The 27376-nt window shown below is 43.1% G+C and overlaps 1 protein-coding gene across 1 annotated transcript in view; it reads right to left on the minus strand.

Moving 5' to 3' along the window:
- dpp10 (dipeptidyl peptidase like 10) overlaps positions 1–27376 on the minus strand; it is a 763552-nt gene that overhangs the window by 10734 nt on the left and 725442 nt on the right. The window contains exons 19-24 of the mRNA XM_080199302.1: positions 23933–24002; positions 15455–15649; positions 11872–11926; positions 10171–10270; positions 908–966; positions 99–171 (exon numbers count right to left, since the gene is read on the minus strand). Of these exons, the coding sequence (XP_080055428.1) occupies positions 99–171; positions 908–966; positions 10171–10270; positions 11872–11926; positions 15455–15649; positions 23933–24002 (552 nt within the window). The remainder of the gene's footprint in view (positions 1–98; positions 172–907; positions 967–10170; positions 10271–11871; positions 11927–15454; positions 15650–23932; positions 24003–27376) is intronic.

A 27376-nucleotide genomic window follows, 5' to 3' on the forward strand; every position in this document is an offset into this window, starting at 1 on the left:
ACTCTTAACATTTTGAAACCACTATCTAAAATATTTTAAAATATTTCAGGGAGATAGCTAACAGCTGGAATGATGAGGTAGGGAAAAATAAATTGTACCATCAGCAGTCCCATGTACGATCAGAAAACTCTCATCGTTAATTTCATGAACATTTTGTAGCACACTGGATTCCTAAAAGCAATCAGAGATTGAGTTACTAACATGAATTTTAAATACAATATTATTTATTGGTTAGTTATTTTAAAATATAATTAGCACGTCTAAATGCACACAGCATAAAATTGGGACTAGAAGGAAATTAGTTGTGAAAAGTAAGTGTTAAGGGAAGAGTCTTCAGCATGACAGGTCTGCTCCTCTGTATCCACCGCTGCTCTGATTTATTTTTCTTGATCGAGGCTCATTGCATAACTACAGTGAGCTCCTGGCAAGACTTTCACCATCAAGAGGAAACCTGCCTGTGTGAGTGAAGAAATCTTGATGTTGGTGCAGCAATGATACAGCAAAGAGACAGTGAGCATCTGGGGTAGAATATAATGCAAAGAGGCAAGTTAATACTCTTTGCTTCCATATCAGAAGCTCTGGGCCTTCATCACTGCTTCATGGAATCTATTAGCATCTTCTAAGTGGCAGCATTGAGAGAGAGTGGTAACTGTGACAGAGAAGAAAGGGCTCTGCTGAGCCTATACCTCATGGCCATTTGTGTGCATAGGTGAGGATGAATTGGCCAGACCAATCTGGTAGAGATGGGATAGGGACATCCTGCTCAGCGAGACCGTGGTAGATTTTTTAGACATTCTCATCTACGATCCCTTCTGATTTTGGATGGGAACATGCTGAGCATTTCCATCCGAAATGTTAAGTTATTGAATTGGTACTTAGGCTTCTTGTGTTTTATTTAAGAACTCACTTGATAAATGTTGTCTTCACGTGATGGTAATCCAAGGTATCGCTCTGTGAATGCTGAAGCTGTATGAAGAAAAATCAATTTAATCTACATTTGCACACTGCCTTCATCCCTGTGAATGAACTAACGCTAAACAAGCAACAATGACTGACCCAAACCCTCAGCCTTTTTCGTGAAACTGAACAACATATGAAGCCATCAATCTCTTAGGTGCGAATACCAACTTTTCTCCTTAATAATTAATTTATGGCTAACAATATCACCAAATACGAAACTGAGGAGTGGTGTTAGACGGTCATCTTTGCCAGTGTTTGTCAAGGCAACTTAAATACAATTTGGGACACTCTCATTCTAATAGGGCAACAAGGCGATGACAGTGTAATCAAGGTTGCACTGAAAGATTCAATTATTGCTATTCTTGCGAACCATTTTAACTGCAGTATTAAGTATGGTATAGAACTTCAATTTTACTTCCCATCATTAATATAAACAAATACTAAAACTTCCAGCAAAATTTGGAGTGGATCATCATAACTTAGCTTTAAAATTTTAAAGATGGCACTGACTTTCCATTTAAATTCAAAATCTAGGTAATCCACATCTTAAGGAATTACCAGTAAGCAAATCAAGGGTTACGGGGAAGTGGAGTTGAGGATTATCACATCAGATCAATCATGATCTCATTGAATTGCAGAGAAGACTCAATGGGCCGAATTGTCTTATGGTCTTAAGAAAGGTGACAAGCTAGCCAAGTCTGGGAGAGAGCTTCTAATGTATTTCCTTCCCAATTTTGCTAATGGGGGGGGTTAATTCTCCCAGCCCGCTGCACTGCCAGCTCCATGCCAGAAATTGGCATAGAGCTGATTAAAATATTTAAATTCTAATTTGAATCTGATTGGCGGGCCCAGGCCTGAAGGCTCTGGGCCTGCTAGTTTCCCCCTCTACTGGTCAGGATCACTCCAGCGGGTTTTACGACTGCTTGCCACGATCAGGCAGCTGGTGGCCTGACCCTGCGGAAGTGAAGGGAGGACATGGGGGTCACCCAGGAGGTCATGGGTAAGGGGGTGCCCTCTGGACATTGCCATCCTGGCAGTGCCAGCCTGCCCCTTGACACTGCCCAACAGGCAAAGTGGCAATGTCCAGGGAGCACTTTGGAACTGTCCACTGGGCATCAGGCGGTACGAAGGGAGCGGAGCCAGAGATGGGGTGGGGCCTATAGAGGAGGGGCATCTGAGGTGATCGATGGGGATGGGGATGTCCCACTGCAACTCTGCACTTTGGATCAGTCACGGAGGAAGGAAAGGGCTGATCGGGGTGGTGGGTGGTTAAGGTGGTGTGGGTGTGTGTTGGCCTGTCAGGGGTTTTGGGGCTGTGGGCAGCAGGGTGTTGAATCTGCTGCAGGGTGCGGGGGGGGATCAAGACAGGCTGTGGGACGGGGTCGTGTTCAGGCTGGCCTGGACATGTGAAGGCAGCGATTGAACATAAGAACATAAGAAATAGGAGAAGGAGGAGGTCATCTCGCCCTTCGAGCCTGCCCTGCCATTCAATAAGATCATGGCTGATCTGTCGTGGCTCAGTTCCACTTTCCCGCCCTCTCCCCGTAACCCTTAATCCCCTTGCTTATCAAAAACCCATCAACCCGCGTCTTAAGGGTGTCGAAGTTTGCAGGGTGACTTGGACAGGTTGCAGAGCTGGGCCGCGAGGTGGCGGATGGAGTTTAATGCGGAGAAGTGTGAGGTAATCCATTTCGGTAGGAATAACAGATGTGTTGAGTATAGGGCTAACGGGAGGACTTTGAATAGAGTGGAGGAGCAGAGGGATCTAGGTGTATGTGTACATAGATCCCTGAAAGTTGGGAATCAAGTAGATAAGGTTGTTAAGAAGGCGTACAGTGTCTTGGCGTTTATTGGTAGGGGGATTGAATTTAGGAGTCGCAGCGTCATGTTGCAACTGTACACAACTCTGGTGCGGCCGCACTTGGAGTACTGTGTGCAGTTCTGGTCCCCACATTACAGGAAGGATGTGGAGGCTTTGGAGAGGGTGCAGAGGAGGTTTACCAGGATGTTGCCTGGTATGCAGGGGAGGTCCTATGAGGAGAGACTGAGGGATTTGGGGTTGTTTTCACTGGAAAGAAGGCGGCTAAGAGGGGATCTTATAGAAACATATAAGATGATTAGAGGTTTAGATAGGGTGGATGGTGATAGCCTGTTTCCTCGGATGGAGAAAGCTAGCACGAGGGGGCATGGCTTTAAATTAAGGGGGGGGTAGTTATAGGACGGATGTCAGGGGCAGGTTCTTTACCCAGAGGGTGGTGAGGGACTGGAATGCCCTGCCTGCTGCAGTTGTAAATGCGCCTAGTTTGGGGGCGTTTAAGAGATTGGTGGATAGGTTTATGGACGAAAAGGGATTGGTTTAGATTAGTGGGTCAATGTTTTTTTTTTAAAATAAGACTGGTCGGCGCAACATTGTGGGCCGAAGGGCCTGTTCCGCGCTGTAATGTTCTATGTTCTATGTTCTATTAAGTATATTTAGCAAGGCAGCCTCCACCACTTCAACGGGCAGAGAATTCTAGAGATTCACCACCCTTTGAGTGAAGAAGTTCCTCCTCAACTCCGTTCTAAACCGCCCCCCCTTTATCTTGAGGCTGTACCCTCTAGTCCTACTGTCCTTTCTGAGTGGGAAGAGCCTCTCCACCTCTATCCTATCCATCCCATTCATCATCTTATATGTCTCAATGAGATCTCCCCTCATTCTTCTAAACTAACGAGTACAAGCCTAGTTTATTCAGCCTCTCCTCACAGTTCAACTCCGGTATCAGCCTAGTAAACCTCCTCTGCACTCCCTCCAAGGCAAAAATATCCTTGCGTAAGTGCGGCAACCAAAACTGCACACAATACTCCAGCTGTGGCCTCACCAGTGCCCTGTACAGTTGCAGCAAGACCTCCCTACTTTTATATTCAATTCCCCTCGCTATGAAGGCCAGCATCCCATTCGCCTTCCTGACCACCTGCTGCACCTTCAGGCTGAGTTTTTGCGACTCATGCATAAGGACCCCAAAGTCCCTCTGCACCGTTGTATGCTGCAGTTTTTTGCCATGTAAGTAATAGTCCTTCCTACCATTATTCCTACCAAAGTGGACAACTTCACACTTGCCAACATTAAATTCCATTTGCCAGTTCCTGGCTCATTCGCCCAGCCTATCTAGATCCTTCTGCAGACTTTCCACACCCTCTGCACAATTTGCCGTTCCACCAATCTTGGTGTCATCAGCAAATTTCGACACCATACACTCAGTTCCCTCCTCCAGATCATCTATATAAATGGTAAATAGCTGAGGCCCCAGCACCGACCCCTGGGGCACTCCACTAGTCACCAACCACCAATCCGAATAGCACCCATTGACACCCACTCTCTGCCTCCTATTTGACAGGCAATCCCCTATCCACGCTAACACCCTACCCCCAACTCCATGCCCCCTAACCTTCTGTAATAGCCTCTTGTGCGGCACCTTATCAAACGCCTTCTGAAAATCAAGAAACACCACATCCACCGGCTCTCCTCTATCCACCGCCCTAGACACATCCTCATAGAACTCCAATAAATTTGTCAGACGTGACTTCCCCTTAACGAAACCATGCTGCGTCTGCTCTATCAAACAATTCTCCCCAAGATGCCTTGCTATTTTCTCCTTGATCACGGATTCTAACATTTTACCTACAACAGATGTTAAACTAACCGGCCTATAATTCCCTGCCTTTTGCCTGCCACCCTTCTTAAACAATGGCGTAACATTATCTGTTTTCCAATCTTCCGGCACTTCCCCGGAATCCAGCGACGTTTGGAAAATAACCACCAAGGCATCCACTATCACCTCCGCCATTTCTTTCAGAACCCTTGGATGCATTCCATCCGGTCCTGGGGACTTGTCCACAATCAGTCCCTCCAGTCTGTCGCGCACTGCCTCTCTAGTAACAATAATGTCATTCAGGCCCTCCACTCCCACCATCTTTCCATCGCTAACACCCGGCAAACTATTCACGTCCTCCTCCGTGAAGACTGAAACAAAAAAGTTATTCAAGGCCTCAGCCATTTCCCCATCCCCTACCACTAAGTCCCCCGTCTCATCCTCTAAGGGTCCAATGTTCACCCTAGTCAGCCTCTTCCTTTTTATATATTTATAAAAACTCTTGCTATCCTTTTTTATATTAAGCTCGAGCCCAGCTTCATAGTTTATCCTACCCTTCTTTATCAACTTCTTCGTCATTCTTTGTTGATATTTAAACCTCTCCCAATCCTCTTTTCACCCACTACTCTTAGCTACTCTAAACGCATCCGCTTTTAATTTAATACTTTCCTTTACCTCCTTTGTTATCCACGGCTGACTATCTCTCCTCCTACGATCCTTTTTAACCATCAGAATAAATTTCTGCTGAGCACCAAGAAAGGTCTCCTTAAAGATCCTCCACTGTTCCTCAGAAGACCTACCTTCCAATGTGCTCCCCCAATCAACATTCGCCAATTCCTCTCTCATCCTACCGTATTCCCCTCTGTTCAAACAAAGGACACAGGTCCGGGAACCCACTTTCTCCTCCTCCATCTGCATCAGAAACTCCACCATACAATGATCACCCTTCCCAAGAGGATCCTTCACCACGAGGTCCCTAATTCTACCTGCCTCATTACATAACACCAGATCCAAGATAGCTCGCTCCCTCGTCGGCTCCAACACACACTGTTCAAGGAAACTATCCCGGCAGCATTCCAAGAACTCTTCCTCAAGCCCACCGCGTCCAACATGGGTCGACCAATCAATATGAATGATTGGGGGGGGGGGGAGGGGGGTGGTGGGTGTCACACGGCCAGTGATGTGGGTTTGCAGGGCTGGCCAGCGATCAGACTGGCCAGAGATTGTGAGGCTGACAGTGCAGGTCTATCCGCATGCGCCAAATGTGGCGCTGACAAATCAGAGCATGCGCAGTGGCCTGCTCAGTGTTGTGCTGCTGGCATCTCCAACAGGAATAGGCCCGGCCCCTTGATATTTAATGAGATTCACACTTGGGCACTCTGTGATGCACAGACTTTGGGAGATTCATTATGAAAATCCCACTGAAAAATCTGTGGGATTTACTCCAGTTTATATGTGAATTCCACACTTAGAATTTTTGGGGAAAGAATTCCACCCAGACGCTTTGTTCGGATCAATAGGTGAGGTTTTAACTCATTTAAAACCCATCCGCTTGCACAGGGTTAAATGTGGCCCCTCCTGAGAGGTGTGGCAGACAGCAGCAGAGCCCTAGTTAATGTGACAAGATTAGAGTGATGAGTGTCTGGTTGAGAAATTAGCTGGTCATCGCTTCAATAAATAACTTGTGATTGAATCGACAGAGAAATGGTAAGCATGTCATCAATTGTAATGGCAGCTCAACAACTATTGTTCAGAAAGGAAGGTGTTGAACAGTCAATAGGAGAAGATAAATGACATTCACTCAGAATTTCTCCCATGAATATGCACTCTTCCTTGGAAATAGAAGCTATTGTACAAGGACAGATATTTGTCATTGTTGAGAAAATATGTTATTAGTGGCCAGTATAGCTTTTACAATCTCAAACTTGTCCTTTAATCCTTTGAGGTCTGGCTTCTCAACTTTAATTTAGTTGATTATCTCAATCCTGAAGACAGAAACACTGACAAATCGAGGAGTTTGGTAATTCTATATAAGGTCAACACACTGTCTGATTTTACAAATTGCACCTCCATAAAATCTCTCCATATCCCTTAATTCATGGAATCATAGAATCCCTTCAGCACAGAAGGAGGCCATTCAGCCCATTAAGTCTGTACTGATCACAATCTCACCCCACACCTTATTCCCGTAACCTCAAGTATTTACCTTGTTAGTCCCCCTGACACTAGAGTCTATTTAGCATTGCCAACAACCGAATCCGCACATCTTTGGATTGTGGGAGGAAACTGGAGCACCCAGAGGAAACTCACGCAGACACAGGGAGAACATGCAAACTCCACATAGACTGTAATTCGAGGCCAGAATCAAACCTGGGTCCCTGGTGCTGAGAGGCAGAAGTGCTAATTGTGTTGCCCAAATGTCCATACTTGTTTCCTCTTTGAACACTTGTTAAGAGTTAACAAATAAAAAGAAAACTGCTGCATTAAGGTGCAAACATCTGTGACTTTTTTTAGCATTGACTTTATTTTTTTTACAACAAGAATCAAAAATGTGAATAATCAGAAAGCCAAACTAATGTCTCTGTTGTATCATTAGATAATGTGAGGGACTGTTATTGTGGGGAGGTGGTGGTACAGTGGTATTGTTCCTGGACGAGTAATGCCCTGGGTTCAAATCCCATCATGGCTGATGTGAATTTAATAGTAAAACCTGGAATTTAAAATGCAGATGACCATGTCACTAAAATCTGCCATCCTTGCCATCTGGCTAAAATGTGACTCCAGATCCACAGCAATGTGGGCGACTGATCAATGCCCTCCAAAATGGCCTAGCAAACAATGGGCCGTATGGGCAGATGCCATGAATGAGTAAAAAACATCTCTCATGTAGAACATTGGTGAGAAAGTTGAAGACCCATGCTTCGCCTCAATTTTTTTTGTTCATTTATGGGATATGAGCACTGCTGGTTAGGCCAGCATTTATTGCTCGCTGCTAATTGCCCTTGAGAATCTGGTAGTGAGCTGCCTTCTTGAACCACTGCAGTTCATGGGGTGTAGGAACACCCTTAGTGCTGCCAGGGAGGGAATTCCAGGATTTTGATCCAGTTGCAGCAAATATATTCTCAAGTCATGAAAGTGTATGGTTTAGCAGCAATGTTCTCATGTGTATGCTGCCCTTGTTCTTCTAAAATTTAGGTGGTAGCGGTCATGGATTTGGATTCTTTCTAGGGAAGCTTGGTGAGTTCCTGCAGTGGATCTTGTAGTTGATACTCACTGCAGTCACTATGTGTTGGTAGTGGAGGTAGTGAATATTTGTGGATGGATTGCCAATCAAGTGGGCTGCTTTGTCCTAATGGTGTCAAGCTTCTTGAGTGTTGTTGGAGCTACACCCATCCAGGCAAGTCGGGAGTAATCTATCACACTCCTTCCTGACTCGTGCCTCATAAATGGTGAACAGGCTTTGGAGAGTCAGGAGGTGAATTATTTGACAGACGATTCCTAGCCTCGGCCTGATCTCACATCCACAGTATTTATGTTTAGTTTATCGATTTATTTATTAGGGCCACAAGTAAGCTTACACCAACACTGCAATGAGGTTACTGTGAAAATCCCCTACTTGCTGCACTCCGGTGCCTGTTCAGGTACACTGAGGGAGAATTGAGCATGGCCAATGCACCAAATCAGGACATCCTTCAGACTGTGGGAGGAAACCAGAGCATCCAGACACTCCACACAGACAGCGACCCAAGCTGTGAATTAAACCCAGGTTCCTGGCGCTGTAAGGCATCAATGCTAACCACAGTGTCATCATGCAGCTCCTTATATGGTAGTTCAGTTAAGTTTCTGGTCAATGGTAACCCCCAGAATGTTGATAGTGAAGGATTCAGCAATAATAACTGCACTGAATATCAAGAGGCAATGGTTAGATTTTCTCTTGTTGGAGATGGCCATGACCTGGTACTTGTGTGATGTAAATATTACTTGCCACTTGCCAGCCCAAGCCTGGATATTGTCCAGGTCTTACAGCATTTGGACAAGGACTGTTTCAATATCTGGGAAGTCATGACTGGTGGTGAACATTGTGCAATCATTAGTGAACATCTCCACTTTAGACCTTATGATGGAAGGAAGCCCATTGATGAAACAGCTGAAGATGATTGGGCCTAGGACACTATCCTGAGGAACTCCTGCAAGAGGTGTTCTGAAACAGAGATGATTGTCCTTAAACAATCACAACTATCTTTCACTGACTCCAGCAGCGGAGAGTTTCCCCCTGATTCCCATTGATTCCAGCTTTGCTAGAGTTTATTGATGTCACGCTTGGTCAAATGCTGCTTTAATGTCAGGGGCAGTCACTCTCACCTCACCTCTGGAGTTCAGCTTTTTTGTCCATCTTTGTACTCAGGCTGTAATGAGATCAGGAGCTGAGTGACCCTGGCTAAACTAAAACTGAACATCAACGAGCAGGTTATTGCTAAGTAAGTGCCACAGGATAGCACTGTTGATGACCATTTCCATCACTTTACTGATGATTGAGAGTAGTCTAATGGAATCGTAGCTGGCGGGTTGCATTTATGCTTTTCAGTTAAAGAACATATTGCACCTATAAAGTGAATAAAGAGTTAACCAACAAGGCCAAGGACAACAGATGATCATTTCATCATTAGACACTCAAGAGGTTGACACCTCTGTGTCATTGCACACCAGTCTAGTTGAACAAAATAGACACATATTTTGAATGAGATTACTTGGAAAAGACTACCCTTGCTATCTTCAATCCCGGCATCTAAATAAATGGTCCTGAGGCCCATGTGACATTTAAATTATTCCAGTTCTGCCAGTGAACAAAATAGGCATCAGACAGCTCACTGTGCAGTCAAGATGATTCAAAGATTCAGCTACTGTGATGTCAGTAACAGTCCTCAGATAAGTGGATAAAATTGGAAGTTTGACAATTGGGAAGAGGGGAGACCGGGAGCAGGAAGAAGTGTGGCTGAGTTGGAAGGGGATGTAGTCATAGTGGGAGGAAGTTTGTGGATTGGAAGAGAGTTTAGTGATCGACGGTGAGTGAAGGATGAAGCCAGGATAAAGAGGGAGCACTCCTGTCTCATTCAGCTCCAGATTCAACTGCATTCTTTATGTACATAAGGCACATTTACCTTGGTAATAACCCCCTTAAGACCCATCTGCTGGGCCACCAGGCAAACTGATCTAACACAGGCAGCCTCAAATAGCTTTCAGGCTCATTATTTGCAAGTGCAATGGAATTTTAACTAAGAATAAATGTTCAGTACAAATGGGGTCGAAATGTATATTGGGAGGGAGCGCAAAATGGATGGGAGTGCATCTGCCACTTCTTATATACCAAGGACACTAAAGAATGGATGGGTGTGTGATAGGTAACCAATGCGATTCTGTCCCTTTTGCACAATTGTTAAGTTGTACCCTCATATATTGTCTGCAATAGTAAAGTGCAAATACTAACTAGTGATATCCCTATTTTTGACACAGACTAAAAGGAAAACATTTAAACTCGCAGCATTGAACATGACGTGGCTTATGATTTTTACTGTTTACTTACCATACAATTTCCAGTCAGTAATTGGTGCTACTGCGACTCCACATTTGAAGATTTTGTCAGTGGAACTAAGAATCATAGATGTGACATAGCCTCCATACGCCTGTCAAAGTAAGATAAAATCATAACACTTTTTAAAAGTTCAGTTTTTAAAATGTTTTAAGATTAAATAACTAATTTTCAAATAACTTCTTTTTACTTTATTACTATTAAAACCTCACTTTATTCAGATCTAAAGTGTAGATTTATTTTTAAGTAATTGAAAAAAATCAAAAATATTAAGTAAATTGGGGAAATTTTCAACGTTAACTTTACACATAATATACAGAAGCAGGAGTAGGCCATTCGGCCCTCCAAGCCTGCCCTGCCATTCAGTACAATCATGGCAGATCAATGCTGGTCTCAGCTCCTTTTCTGTGCCATTTCCCCATAGCCCTCTACAGTGACTTAATGTCTGACCAATCTAATACTGTCAGTTTTCTGCTCTCTTTAGAAGTGCCTCCATAATGTGCACAACTGAATGTTTATACACACATTTTTCTTAGCCATTCAGAGAATGGAATTCAATTGTCATAGTGGGGGGCTTGTCCATTGGCTTGTGAGCCACTGGCATCCCCGCTACAGCTATATCTGGGAGACCTATTCAGATTAAATTTCAATCCGGGTGCTGAGAGATTTCCTAATCTCTCATTTCTGGGGTTGACAGTTTACAATCAGCTTTCCTGATGTGGAGTGAAGAGGTGGGAGGTTGCAGGGAGGGGGGGGATGTGGTGGGGGGGGGGTGGATATCCCACTCCAGAGACCTATTGGCCAGAGGATAGCAGTAAGGCATGGACAATTTAATGTGCTTGGAGACAAGCATCCAGGAAGGGCATGGGAAAAGCAGAGCAAAATTGAAATGACCAGATGGAGGTATAGAGAGCCTACTGGAAGGGAAAAAAAGTCTCAGGCCAACACTATTTATTTGTGCTGCCTGCAGAAAAGACTTGTACCTATGGATTGGTCTCTAAAGGCAAAACAGCTGATGTTCAATGCAGAAGTGACAGGCACCCTGGCTGCTGTCCATCATCTCCTGAGATGGATGATGCCAAAGTAAAAAGAAAAGTTAAGCACGTGAGATCCAAAGATGTGTGAATTAAGTTGATTGGCCATGGTGAATCACCGCTTTGTATCAGGGGAATTAACACGGTAAATACTTGAGGTTACAAGGATAGGGCCTGGGTGGGATTGTGGTCAGTGCAGACTTGATGGGCTGAATGACCACATTCTGCTCTGTAGGGTTCAATGATTCTGTTGATTGCATCTGATTGATTTAGTACATGATGATCACAGGGAACTGAAGCAGAAGCTGCGCAAATGATGAAAATTAATAATTATTAATCACAAAATAATGCGGCTCAATTAGTCAGGTAACCAGAAAAAGGCCTTTTGCACTTTATCTTGAATAAAATTGATTCCCTGCTTTGAGTCAAATGAAGAAATGGCTTGCGAGATTGCAATATATTGTAAGAATAAAATACTTTGCAGAATTATCATGAAATTCCAGTGTGCCAGGATGAAACTGCATTCAAATAGATTTAAATTAATAATTATTCTTTGCAGAAATACTCTTTTGCTCTGCCAAACAAAATGGACCAAACAATGCTGTAAATCGTAGAGCATTGGCATTCTGTGAAATTCATCTCACTGTGTTAAAACTTTTACCTTCCCATAAACACCTATTCTGTTTGCATCAATAAATGGTAATTTCAACAATGATCTGAAATAAAAAAAAGAAAAAAATTAATTAAAATACTTAAGTTAAAAGATTCTCTGTCTTAAATTTATAAATATTTAAGTTATCACAAATGCACCAAAGGCTGGTCTGTGATTATGGACCCCATTAAATTAACTATACAGAATGAGATCTGAATGGAACTGAAAATCTCCAGTACACCAAAAGCTTGTATTATGCACAATGTAGATAATTTCAGGTTGGGGAGGATTTTTACATCAAAAAGGACATCAAGTTTGGTACATGTTCCATGTTCCACTGCAAGCTTATTTGCTATGACTGGTACCACAAAGATAGTCTTTTAGATATCTTGCTCGTTAGTTACCAATTAGATGCCCTTCTTGGTGGAAAATTGGTGAATCTGTGTAGTCTGAACAACTTTCAGTCCACAGTAAATTCATGCTCTATCAGAACTCACGTTGACCTCCCTCCTTACAATTCATTTCCCTCTTCTCTTTCTCTAACTCCCTTCTCCGCATTCCAAGATTCATGGATCACACCTCATCTTTAACATCTGCTGTGACCCTACTAATTTCATTGTCTCAATCACAGGTGAGGTAATCTCAATTCCCACATTCCTCGAAGCCAGCATTATACTTTTGCAGCTCCTGAGCACAATCTTTCCTCCAAATTAATTAAAACTGCATCTTCAAATAAGCAAGTCACTAGAATGTGGTTCTCCATTTACTGTAGTTCAGCTATTCATTGATTCTTAGACTTCACGTTGTCCATTAGAACTAGTTCCTGTTCTTGTGAACGCCACTTTTTACCGACCGCAAATATTTCCTTCTCGATTCTCATGTAAGATGACATCGTAAATCATTTCTTTTTCGCAGGTAATGCCCAGCTTCCACTCCCCACCGCCCCCCACCCCCACTAAAATCTTCATCAATTAACAAACTGCTCATAAAATCTATTGTATCTATGACACAAAGACAAGTGGAAGGGCAGGTTGTGATGAGGATATTGTGATTGTGAAATGGGATATAGGCAGATTGGGTGACTAGTGAAAGCTTGGCAAATGGAGTTTAATGTGGAGAAATGTGAGGTCATGCACTTTTGAATGGCACTTTTGAATAGGAAAGCAAATGACATTTTGGCCTTTATTGCCAAGGGGTTAGAGTTTAAAAATAGGGAGGTTTTGCTGCAATTGTACAGAATTTTGGTGAGATCTCATCTGGAATACTGTGTCCAGTTTTAGTCCCCTTACCTTAAAAAGGACAATGGAGGCAGTGCAAAGGAGATTCCTGGAATAAGAGGGTTGTCCTAGAGTGACTACATCTTTTGGTTCTGTATTCTTTGGAATTTAGAAGAGAGTGGAGTGATCTTATTCAAACATCTAAGATCCTGAGGGGGCTTGACAGGGGAGATGGTGAGATGTTTTCACCAGTGCATGAATCTTGAACAAGGGCACACAGCTACAAGATAAAGAGTGGATCATTCAAAACTAAAGTGCATAAAAATTTCTTCTTGCAGGTGGTGGTGAATGTCTGGAATTCTCTGCCCCAGTAGGTAGTGGAAGCTGAGTCATTAGAAATATTTAAAGTGGAGGTGGATGAATATTTGATAAATCAGTGAATAGAGGGCTCTGGAGAACTGGCACAGCAAAGGAGCTGAGGGTGGCACAGATCAGTCATGATCATATCGAACGGCGGGGCAGGCGCTTGAAGTGGCCTACTCTTGCTTTTTTTTTGGTCTTGAATGTTGTGTTCTGTCCTTGCAAGCTACCATATCATCCTCTTCAAAGTCAAGGAGCACATTTACATTATACAACTGTAAACACACAGCTCCATCATTTCATCTCGGCAATCATCTCTGCCACAGCACTCAAATGGCCCAATCAAAGCTACAAATTATGTTCTTTGTGTCTCTGACCATGATGTGCTATCCCTCCCCAACCTTTCAGCTTTTGACATGCCTACTTATCTGTAATACATCTCCTCCATTGCCTAACTTGCTGGGAATGCCATTGTTTAGTTCTGCTCTTACTTCCAATTGAATTGAGTTCATCTAACAAAGTCTCCTCAACAGATTCCCAAGGATCCTTCCTCTTGTTTAAGTATACACTGTCCTTAGTGATCCCTGATCACTGCCATCAAACTGTTTGCAACCTTAACAATTTACTTACTCCTAAGCTGAATTTTGGAGCCCACAACCTCTCCAATTGTAAGGCTGGCTAATTCCATCTCCATAATATCACTCATCTCTGTCAGTGCATCCGCCCATCTAATTCCAAAACTCTCACAAATATCATTAGGGTAACTGATTCAAAGGGTATAAAAGTGAATTGTTGTTGTGAAAGGTGGTCACATTTGCCTGGTATATTGTATAATTCCAACAGCCAAGAAAAATGATGGTCATGGCCCCATAGTCAAAGTTCATTCATAAGATTCCTGGCAGTCACACGGCACCAGCGTTAGTAACATCATTAGCAAGTTATGCAACTCGAAATAGGAGCTTAACTTTGGACGCGAGGGGTTCGGTTTTGTAAAGAACCTAATTCTGTCTTTTAAAAAAAGCAAAACTGAAATCAACTTTCAGTTTCAGTAACAGAATTTGTTTCTTCCTTTAAGTGTAATTAAAAGTGATGATGGATAGATTCCAACATAAAACTTGTTGTTTTCACCAGCCCAATAACAGATCTGGCCTATTTCTGAAGCATGTGATGTCAAAGTTATATTTAGCGTCCTTGAGGATAAGTGTTGTCAGTGTCATGTTAATTGTAAGACTGGCAGCAAGAGAAAATTCTCTGCTTTGAGACTTCCTGACTTCTTATTCATGTTGGGATAACAATATGGGCTGGAAAAGTCAAAAGAGATCTTAGATATCGAATAACTTGGTTTCAAAATTAATAGCTCAAATTGCACTTCACTCAACATTGATAATGTACATTTTTTATAGACTTAAGCAACTTTCTTTCTGATAAGAAATCACAACCAATTACTGCTATAGTGGAAGTCAGTCTTTTGAAGCAAAAAACATTTCTGACAATGCATCCTGGTTGAAAGGAGCACTCAATTTATGATGAAGTGTAAATGAAAAAGAAATGCAGGCAATGCAATGATACCAAGTCACACATTGTCCCTTTGCATCATCAGAAGATCAAACAACATTCACTCCTTTTAAGTTTAATTATTAGTGCCACAAGTAGGCTCACATTAACACTGCAATGAAGTTACTGTGAAAATCCCCTAATCATCACACTTCGGCACCTGTTTGGGTCAATGTACCTAACTGGCACATCATTCAGAATCCAGGAGGAAACTGGAGCACCTGGAGGATACCCATGCAGACACGGGGAGAACATGCAAACTCCACATAGACAGTGACCCAAGCCGGGAATCGAACCCAGGTCCCTGGCACTGTGAAGCAGCAGTGCTAACCACTGCTACCGTGCCACGCCTTACACCCATTTGTTTCAACAGATAATGTGTGGTTATGTTTTAAAAATTAAAGACAGTGAAGCTTGATTGAAAGGCAGAAAAATAATCCATCAGATGTTTGAATACATACTGCACTGCTGTAATTTGGTCTTTGACTTCCACTGTCCCCAGCCTTCGATGGATGTCCTGAAGAATTTTAAGCCCCTGAAAACCACTCCCTCGGCCATCAAAGCGAGCAAGGATGACATTATCGGAGCTGACGAGTACTGATTCCCAGTCAATCCAAAACTTATCAGTAACCAACTGGCTCCCTGGGGCTCCATCACTGTAAATAGCAATACAGGAATGGTAATTATTATCGACAATCCTTCACTGTATTCAGCTTGTTATATAAAGCATTAAGGTTTAAAACCCAGCAAAGCTGCCATAACGAAACTGTATTATTGCTTTCTTATAAGCAACTTATATCAGCATGTAATTTTGGTTGTACAAAGCGCTGTGGTGATATTTTGATAGCCCAGTCAAGAATATTTCTATCTATCTTAATCACAAATGGTTCAGCATATGTCTTGGTGGAATAAACTACTTTCTACCTGAGATCACTGTTGGGGTCAAACTCCAATCTGTTTACATTAAATTTTGATTTGCCTGCAATTTAGGCCTCTTCTATAAATGCACTACAAAAATGGAGGGAAGATGTCAACTTTTATTAGTGTCAGCTATCTCCACATCTACCAGCCAAGAGAAAGTATTCCTAAAAAGGTAGGTCGATTTTTCTGAGGCCCACAAGATTCTCTGGGCTCCACAAGAATAATTTGCCCCTGGTTCCTCTGGTCTCCTCATTATGCCATCAATCAATCTCCCTCCTGCTGTCTTGACAGTCACCCCCATCCTTGTCACCCGGGAGTACCTTTCTCTTTTTTAAGAACATAAGAACATAAGAAATAGGAGGAGTAGGCCATCTAGCCCTTCGAGCCTGCCCCGCCATTCAATAAGATCATGGCTGATCTGTCTTGGCTCAGTTCCACATTCCCGCCCTCTCCCCATAACCCTTAATCCCCTCGCTTATCAAAAACCCATCAACCCGCGTCTTAAAAATATTTAGCGAGGCAGCCTCCACCACTTCAACGGGCAGAGAATTCCAGAGATTCACCACCCTTTGAGTGAAGAAGTTCCTCCTCAACTCCGGTCTAAACCGCCCCCCCATTATCTTGAGGCTGTGCCCCCTAGTCCTACTATCCTTTCTGAGCGGGAAGAGTCTCTCCACCTCTATCCTATCCATCCCATTCATCATCTTATACGTCTCAATGAGATCTCCCCTCATTCTTCTAAACTCTAACGAGTACAAGCCTAATTTATTCAGCCTCTCCTCATAGCTCAACTCCCTCAACTCTGGCATCAGCCTAGTAAACCTCCTCTGCACTCCCTCCAAGGCCAAAATATCCTTGCATAAGTACGGCGCCCAAAACTGCACACAGTACTCCAGCTGCGGCCTCACCAATGCCCTATACAGCCACAGCAAGACCTCCCTACTTTTATATTCAATCCCCCTCGCTATGAAGGCCAGCATCCCATTCGCCTTCCTGACCACCTGCTGCACCTGCAAGCTGGGTTTTTGCTACTCATGCATAAGGACCCCGAGGTCCCTCTGCACCGTCGCCTGCTGCAGTTTTTCGCCATGTAAGTATAGTCCTTCCTACCATTATTCCTACCAAAGTGGACCACCTCGCACTTGCCAACATTAAATTCCATTTGCCATTTCCTGGCCCATTCACCCAGCCTATCTAGATCCTTCTGCAGACTCTCCACACCCTCTGCACAATTTGCCGTTCCACCAATCTTGGTGTCATCAGCAAATTTCGACACCCAACACTCGGTTCCCTCCTCCAGGTCATCTATATAAATGGTAAATAGCTGAGGCCCCAGCACCGACCCCTGGGGCACTCCACTAGTCACCATCCGCCAATCCGAATAGCACCCATTGACCCCCACTCTCTGCCTCCTATTTGACAACCAATCCTCTATCCATGCTAACACCCTACCCCCAACTCCATGTCCCCTGACCTTCTGCAATAACCTCTTGTGAGGTACCTTGTCAAACGCCTTCTGAAAATCAAGAAAGACCACATCCACCGGCTCTCCTCTATCCACCGCCCTAGACACATCCTCATAGAACTCCAGTAAATTTGTCAGACACGACTTCCCTTTAACGAAACTGTGCTGCGTCTGCTCTATCAAGCACTTTCTCTCAAGATGCCTCGCTATTTCCTCCTTGATGACGGATTCTAACATTTTATCTACAACCGACGTTAAACCAACCGGCCTATAATTCCCTGCTTTTTGCCTGGCACCCTTCTTAAACAACGGCGTAACAGTAGCCGTTTTCCAATCTTCTGGCACTTCCCCGGAATCCAGCGACGTCTGGAAAATAACCACCAAGGCATCCACTATCACCTCCGCCATTTCTTTCAGAACCCTCGGATGCATTCCATCCGGTCCTGGCGACTTGTCCACAATCAGCCCCTCCAGTCTGTCGAGCACCGCCTTTCTAGTAACAGTAATGTCATTAAGACCCTCCAGTCCTACCACCTTTCCATCTCTAACACCTGGCAAATTATTCACGTCCTCCTCCGTGAAGACAGAAACAAAAAAGTTATTTAAGACCTCAGCCATATCCCCATCCCCTACCACTAAGTCCCCCTTCTCATCCTCTAAGGGACCAACGTTCACCCTAGCCAGCCTCTTCCTTTTTATATATTTATAAAAACTCTTGCTATCCTTTTTTATATTAAGCGCTAGCCCAGCTTCATAGTTTCTCCTACCTTTCTTTATCAAATTCTTTGTCAATCTTTGTTCACATTTAAACCTCTCCCAATCCTCTTCTTGCCCACTACTCTTAGCTACTCTAAACGCCTCCGCTTTTAATTTAACACTTTCCTTCACCTCCTTCGTTATCCACAGCTTATTACCTCTCCTCCTACGGTCCTTTTTGACCATCGGAATAAATTTCTGCTGAGCACCAAGAAAGATCTCCTTAAAGTTTTAAAGTTTATATTTATTAGTCACAAGGAAGGCTTGCATGAACACTGCAATGAAGTTACTGTGAAATTCCCCAAGTCGCCACATTTAGACTCCTGTTCGGGTTAATGCACCTAGCCAGCATGTTTTTCAGACCATGTGAGGGAACCAGAGTACTTGGAGGAAACCCACACAGACCCAGGGAGAATGTCCGAACTCCACACAGTGACCCAAGCCAGGATTCAAACCTGGGTCCCTGGCGCTGTGAGGCAGCAGTACTAATCACTGTGCTATTATGCCATTGTCCTAATGCTGCGCAGGTCTGAAGCCTGTTTGGGGATATGCAGCTCGTCTGTGAAGTATTCAGATAGCTTGACCCTCAGGACGGACAAGGTCATTTGCTGGAGGGATGGGGGGTTGTTGGGGGTGGCCAGCTGCCCGATACTAAAAGCTTTTCATCCCGGATTCAATTTTTAACTTTCTCCAGCTGGAGGAAAACTCATGGGTAATTTCAGCTGCGTCTCAGTGTAAGCACTCTCCTCAGAGTCAGAGGGGTGTGGCTTCAAATTCTATTCCAGGCTCTTAGAACACATAATCTAGGCTGACACTCCAATGCAGTACTGAGGGAGTGCTACACGGTTGTAGGGCTGTTTCTGGCAACTTTTCTAAAAAGTATTTATAATATTCTATCATGAACAGGGCAAGTAATGCTGTGTCTCCTTACTAAATAGAACCTTGTCAGACCCCACTTGGAGTACTGTGCGCAGTTCTGGTCGCCTCACTACAAGAAGGATGTGGAAGCTATTGAAAGGGTGCAGAGGAGATTTACAAGGATGTTGCCTGGATTGGGTGGCATGCCTTATGAGGATAGGTTGAGGGAGCTCGATCTTTTCTCCCTGGAGAGACGAAGGATGAGAGGTGACCTGATAGAGGTTTATAAGATGTTGAGAGGTATAGTTGGGTGGATTCTCAGAGGCTGAAATGGTCGCTACGAGAGGACACAGGTTTAAGGTGCTGGGGAGTAGGTACAGAGGAGATGTCAGCTGTAAGTTTTTCACTCAGAGGGTGGTGAGTGAGTGGAATCGGCTGCCATCGGTGGTGGCGGAGGCGAACTCGCTGGGGTCTTTTAAGAGACTTCTGGATGACTACATGGGATTTAATGGGATTAAGGGTTATAGATTGGCCTGGTAGGTAGGGATATGATCGGTGCAACATTTGGGCCGAAGGGCCTGTTTGTGCTGTAGTGTTCTACATTCTATGTTCTATGTTAAATCAGATTAGGCCTGGATTACGCAGTGCTAATCATGCACTGTCAGGGTGTCAGGTGGGCACTGCCAGATGGGCACTGCCCAGCCCTGTCCCTGACCACCCAGGGGCTCAATTGTGGATGATTGCAGTCCAGAGTGTGCCTGATGCACCGGTGTGGATTGTTCTGGTATTCTTGCCGTTATCCCACTTAGGGCTTTTGCGGGAAAATTCCACCCCAAGGAAGATGAGAAAGTGATGCTGAAGAGAGCGATAGACACATGTCAAAATGCCAAGGTTGTGAAATGTCAGCTGGATCACACATAGTAGTAGAGTAAACCAGGAGATACATTACGCTGAGGGGTTGTGCAGGTCAAAAGATCTGAGCAATCACAATGGGCAGGAGGCAAATACCATAGAGTGCAGCATGCATGGGAAAAGAAGGATTGTCTGGCATGGAGAAAACAGTGTTTTAACTGCCAGAAGCTGAATCATTTCATCCACAAATGCTTGGCGAGAAAAACAAAACAGGCTAATACAGATGGCCACTGGGAAGATGTCAGCCAATGAGTCTGATGAAAAACTATACATGATAAAGCAGGTTGGGTCAGTTAAGTCTGTAGCTGAGAAATGGTTTGTGACTGCTACCATGATGATCGCAGATGGAAAGTATCAAGTAAACAAGAAGTATCAGATAGATATGTGTCATGCAACAGATCTGTGTGAAGTAACTCAACATGGCGATCTGAAAATGAAGCCATCAAAAGTTAGATTGAGGTTACATAATGGCATGATATTCATATCAAGAGGACAAATTAATCTAACAGCTCAGTGCAACGGGAGATATAGGAAGATATAGATCACAACAGATGAGAAGCGAGTCTAGAGCTTGGATTGGTAACCCTGATTCTGCCAACAGCATTTTCACAACTTGTCATGGCACATAAAACCATTTACTGTTGAACAGATCCTAGAGGAGAACAGAGGTCTGTTTACAGGTTTGGCACGTCTACCTGGAGAATATCATCTCTCGAAGTAGATGAGAGTGTAAGACCATTCAACATTTGCTGAGATGAGTTCCAGCTGCCCTTAAACCAAGTTTAAGTAACAAGTCAGAAGAGCGGCAAAAGATGCGAGCAATCAAGAAATCCTATGGACTTGTTTAGCAGTATGGCAGCAGTGAAACAATCTGGAAAACTAAGAGTATGCTTACACCCTAAGAATCTAATTAAAGCACTGAAGAGATCTCACTATCTCATGCCAACCATTGAAGGAACATTGTCTCAACTTGCCTAGGCAAGGTTAATCACCACCCTAGCTGCGAAGGATGGTTAATGGCAAATGAAACTATCTAACAAATGTTATGGGCACTGTTTGGGAAATACAGAAGACTGTGCATGCCTTTTGGCATTTCCACAGTTCCAGGACAGTATCATCGCAGACAACATGAGGCAGTCAGTTATCTTCCCAGAGTGGAAACCATAGTGGATGATTCACTCGCCAGATCAATCTAAAGCTGAACAAAGAAAACACTGCAACTGAAGATATCTGAAATTAATTGCATGGGCCATGTTTGATAGAAAATGGTCTTCACCTGGATTCTGATAAGCTGACAGCTGAAGATGTGAAAGCAATGCAACAAATAGTTGGATTGACAAACTATCGAGCTAAACCTTTGCCTACTTTGTCATTGAATTGCAAATCATTACTTAAGCTCATGGCTAAGGATGTGCTGTAGTATTGAGGAACAGATCAAAACATGGCATTCGTTCAACTCAAATAACTAGCGATGAAAATGCTGCTGCTCAAGTATTATGGCATCAATGATGACGTCACCTTGCAGCAAGATGGATTGGGGAGCAACTCTGATGCAACAAGAACACCAGTCACATTTGTATCTTGGTTATTAACTCAGATGGAATGACGCTTTGCCCAGATTGAGAAAGATTGTTTTTGCTTGTGTGAATTTTCATCAGCACCTGCATGGGAGAGACAAAGTAACTGTGGAGTCCTATCACAAGCCCCTTCATAGCACTTTTCACAAAGCACTACTATCTGCTCCAAAGTGACTGCAAAGAACGTTACTTCATTTACAAAGGTATCATCTGGATGTGACATATAAGCAAGAGAAATAAATGTACATGTTATTTGAGAGAAGCGCTCCCCACCAAGAAAGTTGAGGGGCTACAACAGAATGTGATACCTTCCAGATTCAATGTGCAGCTTTACATGATCTGGAAGCCATTAGCCCAGCAAAGACATTGAATCTGATAGACAAGTGACTTACTCAAATCAAACAAACTATCCAACAAGACCTAACTCTACACACACTACAAGAAGCAGGCGTGAAAGAGTGGTCTGAGAGCAACAAGGCCACACCTATGATTGCAAGAGCATATTGGGCATACCAGGAAGCGTTGACAGCCCAAGATGGATAAGTTAATAGAGTCACATCCCTAAAGCAATGAGAAGAGATATGCTGAAGGATATCCATGGAACTGAATTGACTTTGAGAAGAATAGGAAATTTGCCAAACATGAACAACAAAATTAAGACCAATGTTGGTCAGTGTGGTGTGTGCAATGAGTACCAATTTAAACAAACTGGAAAGCCGTTGATGATGTGAGACATCCCAGGCACACCTTGGATGAAACAAGGGGTAGATCTATTTGATTTGGCAGGAACTGGTTATCTAGTCACTGTTAACTGCTAGTCCGATTACTAGACGTTAGGCCAGCTGACTTCAATGATGATGAAGTTTATTTATTTGTCACAAGTACATTAACACTGCAATGAAGTTACTGTGAAAATCCCCTAGTCACCACACTATAGCACCCATTAGGGTATACTGAGGGAAAATTTAGCATAGCCAATGCACCTAGCCAGCACTGTTGAACTGTGGGAGGAAACCAGAGCACCCAAAGGAAACCCATGCAGACACGGGGTGAACATGCAGAGAGTGACCCAAGCCGGGAATTGAACCCAGGTCCCTGGTGCTGTGAGGCAGTAGTGCTAACCACTGTGCTGCCGTGATGAGGGAAATAGTAGGATACCTGAAAGATCATTTCAGTTGCTACAACATTCCAGACATTGTGCTGAGTGACAATAGCCCTCAGTTCACAAGCAAAGAATTCAGGCAATTCATAGAGGATTGGGAAATTCAGCATTATACATAATCACTGCATTATCCTCTGGCAATTTTCAGTGCCACTTCAGCCTTTCCATTTGACCAAGAACTCATCAAGATATGGAGCAAATCTAATGTATACAAAGCAAACCTTGAGTGGAGAAACACACTTACTTAAGGCATGGAAAGTAGTCCTGTCTAGAGGCAGGTGCTACACAGCATGTAAACTACTTTCCAATAGCAAAAAAGCTACTGAAACTGGAACTTGTAAGAGGCGCGTGGGAAAAGATCAAGATGAAATGACAGAAAGCCAAATTTCAGTTTGACAAGTCTGCCAAACCATTACCAGAGCTCAACGTTAGAGAGCCAATCAGGATGCAAATTCTCAATGCTCTCAACAGAAGTCAGCCCATGTAGAACTTGGCACACATACAGAGAAACTGTCAACTAGATTGTATGCAGTGGAAGTGAGCAACCAAATATACTAGTGCAATCACAGGCTTTTCTGAAAAACAAGTGAAGCTGTTTCTTTGTAACAATCAGCTGGTTACAGAGAAGGTATCTCACCACCTGCAGTAAGTACAGAACTATTATCAACTCCAGCGATGCATGACTCCCCAACAACTGTAATGGAACAACAGCAGTTACCAAGACAACTAGGGTCATGGGAACAATACTCTCTGGACAAAGAGCATCACCCAGAGATATAGAATGTGTTCCATGAAGAGAGCTGCATGGTTTAAAGATTGTATGTGCAATGCATGTGCAGAGACTGATTAGTAGGCCAAGTAGTTGTTAGTGCATGAGAACAGTGGCTATAGAGTGGGTAATGGGATCTTGCGTGCAAATCTTTTGTTCGCTAAGAAAAAGAAGATGTTTGTATCTTTAGTCCAATATGAAAGGGGAATTTTGGGCTTTGAAATGTAATTAGCCTAATTAACACTCATGCCATAAGTCTGCCTCTGGAGGCAGACATCTTAGGATCAGTTAAATAAAAGCCTCTCACAGAAACATACGAACGAAGTGCAGTAGTCCTTCTCCTTGCAATTGCGAGCATGCTGCTCATGATATTTTTCAGGTCATCTCATGGGCAATCTCACTTTGGAGAAATAAAATCCACACCATAGTATTTAAGAGTGAAATAAGCATTGTGTGTCTATAACTTAGTGATGTATTTGTCAGCAGGGATTTTGAATTTTAAATTACAAAATTACTTACACAAACAGCAGAACTGGATATTGATTGTTCTCATCAAAGCCCTCAGGATACAACAACTGCAGAGTGAGTTCTGAGAACAAAAGGTAAAAGCAGTGTTCAGAGTTATTGTCTCAAAGGAAATTGTACATAGACATTGCACTTATGTTTGACTAATATTCATGCAATCCGAAACAGGTTTCTTTACAATACACATAGCTTAACAACTGTATACAAATACAGACGATGCGATGGCAGGAATTGGCAATGAAATTGAACATTGAGAAACAGGAACAAGGATTTATTGTAGAGGGACTGTAAGTGTTTCACAATTTTCTCATTTTTCAATGCTTACCATGGTGAGTGAAAATTAAAGAAGAGCCATCTGTTGCTAAGGCTACAGTCATGGATATGCAATTATTGGGGAAAATTGAGATACTTTTCCCTGTTGGGTTCAGGAAAAGGAATGCCTTCTTCCTATTATCTAAGGAACAACTATTTGTCGGCAAATGTGAATGTGGCTTAGATCTCTGGCTAATGTTTTGCACGTACTGGAGTGCCTGTAACATAAGGTCCAATATTCCATTTGGCTAAATGTCAAGTGTTATTTATGTTAATACAGCTATTATTTCAGCTGTCATTAGTCATTTTGGAAGTCTTCACCCCCACTACCAACTTCTCCTGCCCCCACCAACTGAGTAGTGTCAGTATGATACATTTTGCGAAGAGGAATGATATTTTAGATTTGACTTGTTGGTGATCACCCAACTCTGCATCTAACATTCCCCTTTTACCAAATTAAAGCTACATTGAGAAGTCCAAGACGTACCATAAATTCATTTAACATGGCTCGAAGGGCCAGATGGCCTACTCCTGCTCCTATTTCTTATGTTCTTATGTTCTTATGTAATATGTTTGCATGAGAAAATACATGCCAAATGGCCATTGAGCCTGCTCTGCCATTCAATGCAATGATGGTAGATCGTGGGCATCAACTCCATATTCCCACCTGCTCCCCATGTCCCTTATTTCCCTGAGAGAACAAAAATCTCAGTCTTAAATATGTTCAATGATGGATCATCCACAACCCTTTGGAATAGAGGATTCCAAAGATTCACAATTCTTTGAGTGAAATAATTTCTCATCTTAGTCCTAAATGACTTTTTTTTCAGTGTTTTAGGTCCCCTGACCTGTGGAATTGGTCTCTCTGCATCTAACCTATCAAGCCATTTCAGAATTTTGTAGACTGTATTCAGATTATCCTTCATTCTTCTGTACTCCAGAGAATATAAACCCAGTTTACCTAGGACATTCCTCCCAGTGAACCTTCCTTGTACCATCTCCAATATAAGTAAATGCTTTGTTAAATGTGGAGGCCAAAACTACACACTATGTTCCAGATGTGGTCTCACCAAAAACCTGTACAATTATTCTTGTACTCTAATCCCCTTGCAATAAAGGCCAATGTGTCTTTCTAATTGCTTGTTGCACCTCCATGCTGACTTTCTTCATTCCATAGAAACCATAGTATCCCTGCAGTACAAAAAGAGGCCCATCGAATTTATGAAAGAACATCACACCCAGGTGTCCTATCCCCATAACCCTGCACATTTACCAAGGCTAATCTATCTAACCTACACATCTTTGGGCACTAAGGGGCAATTTAGCATGGTCAATCCATCTAACCTGCACATCTTTGGACTGTGGGAGGAAACTAGAGCATCCGAAGGAAACACATGTAGATAAAGGGAGAATGTGCAAACTCCACACAGAATAACCCAAGACCGGAATTGAACCCAAATCCCTGATGCTGTGAGGTAGCGGTGGTAACCACTACGCCACCATGCTGCCAACGAGCAAACCCAAGTGTTGAATATCAACACTTACAAGTTTTACATCTTTGAAAGATATTGTGTTTTCCTATTCTTATTACTAAAATGAGTAACTTCACACTTCCCCATACTATACTTGTCTTCTTGTTGCCCACTTACCTAATTTGTCTATATCACTGTGGCCTCCCTACAGCTTAACATCCTATCTAGTTTGATATCATCAGCAAATCTTGATGCATTATTCTGTCTCTTCATCTAAGTCATCAATATAGATTGTAAACAGCTAAGGCCCCAGAACTAATTGTTGCAGAACATCCCTATTCACTGCATGCCAATTTGAAAATGCATCATTTATGCCCACTTTCTATTTTCTATCCATATACCAGTTCTACCTTCATGCTAATATATTACTCTGAATTCCATGAGCCCTTATTTAGCCAATTAATCTTTTGTGTGGCATTTTATCGAATGTCTTTTGTAAATTAAAATATGCTACGTCTACTGGTTCCCCATTATATGCTCAGCAGTTACATCCTCAGCAAACTCTAACAAATTGTCAAACAGGACTTTTCTTGAGCAAAACCATGTTGACTTGTTCCAATATTGCTATGTTTTTCCAAGTGCATTTTTAAGACTTCCTTAATAATAGATTCCAGCATTTTCCCAACAATTGACATCAGGCTAATAGGCCTGATGTTCCATTTCTTTCTCTCTCCCCTCTTTCTTGAAAAGTGACATAGGAAGCGATTTTCCCAACCCACTGCGCTGCTTTAGAAGCGCAGTGGACTGGGAGACTCAAACAGAGGCCATGTAGTGGACTCCACACTGGTCGCCACGGCCTCTGTGGGTCTCCGACTGTTGGATTTCTGGCGCTGTCAGCTCTGTGTCAGGAATTGGCATGGAGCTGTATAAATGATTCAAATCAGGATCTCCCTATTATTAGTGGGCCCGGAGACTTCAGACCCAGGCCCACAAGAGGCCTCGGCCCTGCTAAGACTGTTTCACTCCCGCGGGATTTACAATCATGCTCTGGTTTCTTCCCACACTCCAAAGGTGTGCAGGTTGAGTGGATTATTCTTTCAAATTTGCCCCTTAATGTCCCAGGATGTGCAGGTTAGGTGGATTAGCCTAATGTGCGAAGTTATGGTGATAGGGCATAGGAGATGGCCTATGTAAGATACTCTTGTCAGAGAGTTGGGGCAGACCTGATGGGCTGAATGGCCCCTTTCTGTACTGTAGAGATTCCATGATTCAAAATTTTCTTGACCATGTGCTATTTCTTGGACTTTGTCTCTTCAACAATTCACTGCATAATGATACTTTAAGTCACACCCAGACATTCCTGGGATTCATTCACCCTTCATTGTTTTCAGATTCTTTTTATTTGCTTATTCAGCCTGATCTGCTCCAGGTGTCTTCATCCTCATTCTGTCTTTAAGACTTGATGCCTGTATCTGGGGTATTTTACTAGCTGGAAATCACTGAGCCATCTACTCTTTGTATCATTGCAGAATGTCTCAATGACTCCATGAAGTCTGAAGGAAATTGTTGTTCCTCCAGGAATATTTTAAGACAGCAGGTATTTATTCCAACAGAGTTTCATTCTCCGAGAACCGAACATCAGTTAGAACCAGGC

This window comes from Carcharhinus amblyrhynchos, chromosome 11 (assembly GCF_965287045.1).
Source record: "Carcharhinus amblyrhynchos chromosome 11, sCarAmb.v2.hapA, whole genome shotgun sequence".
Taxonomy (NCBI): domain Eukaryota; kingdom Metazoa; phylum Chordata; class Chondrichthyes; order Carcharhiniformes; family Carcharhinidae; genus Carcharhinus; species Carcharhinus amblyrhynchos.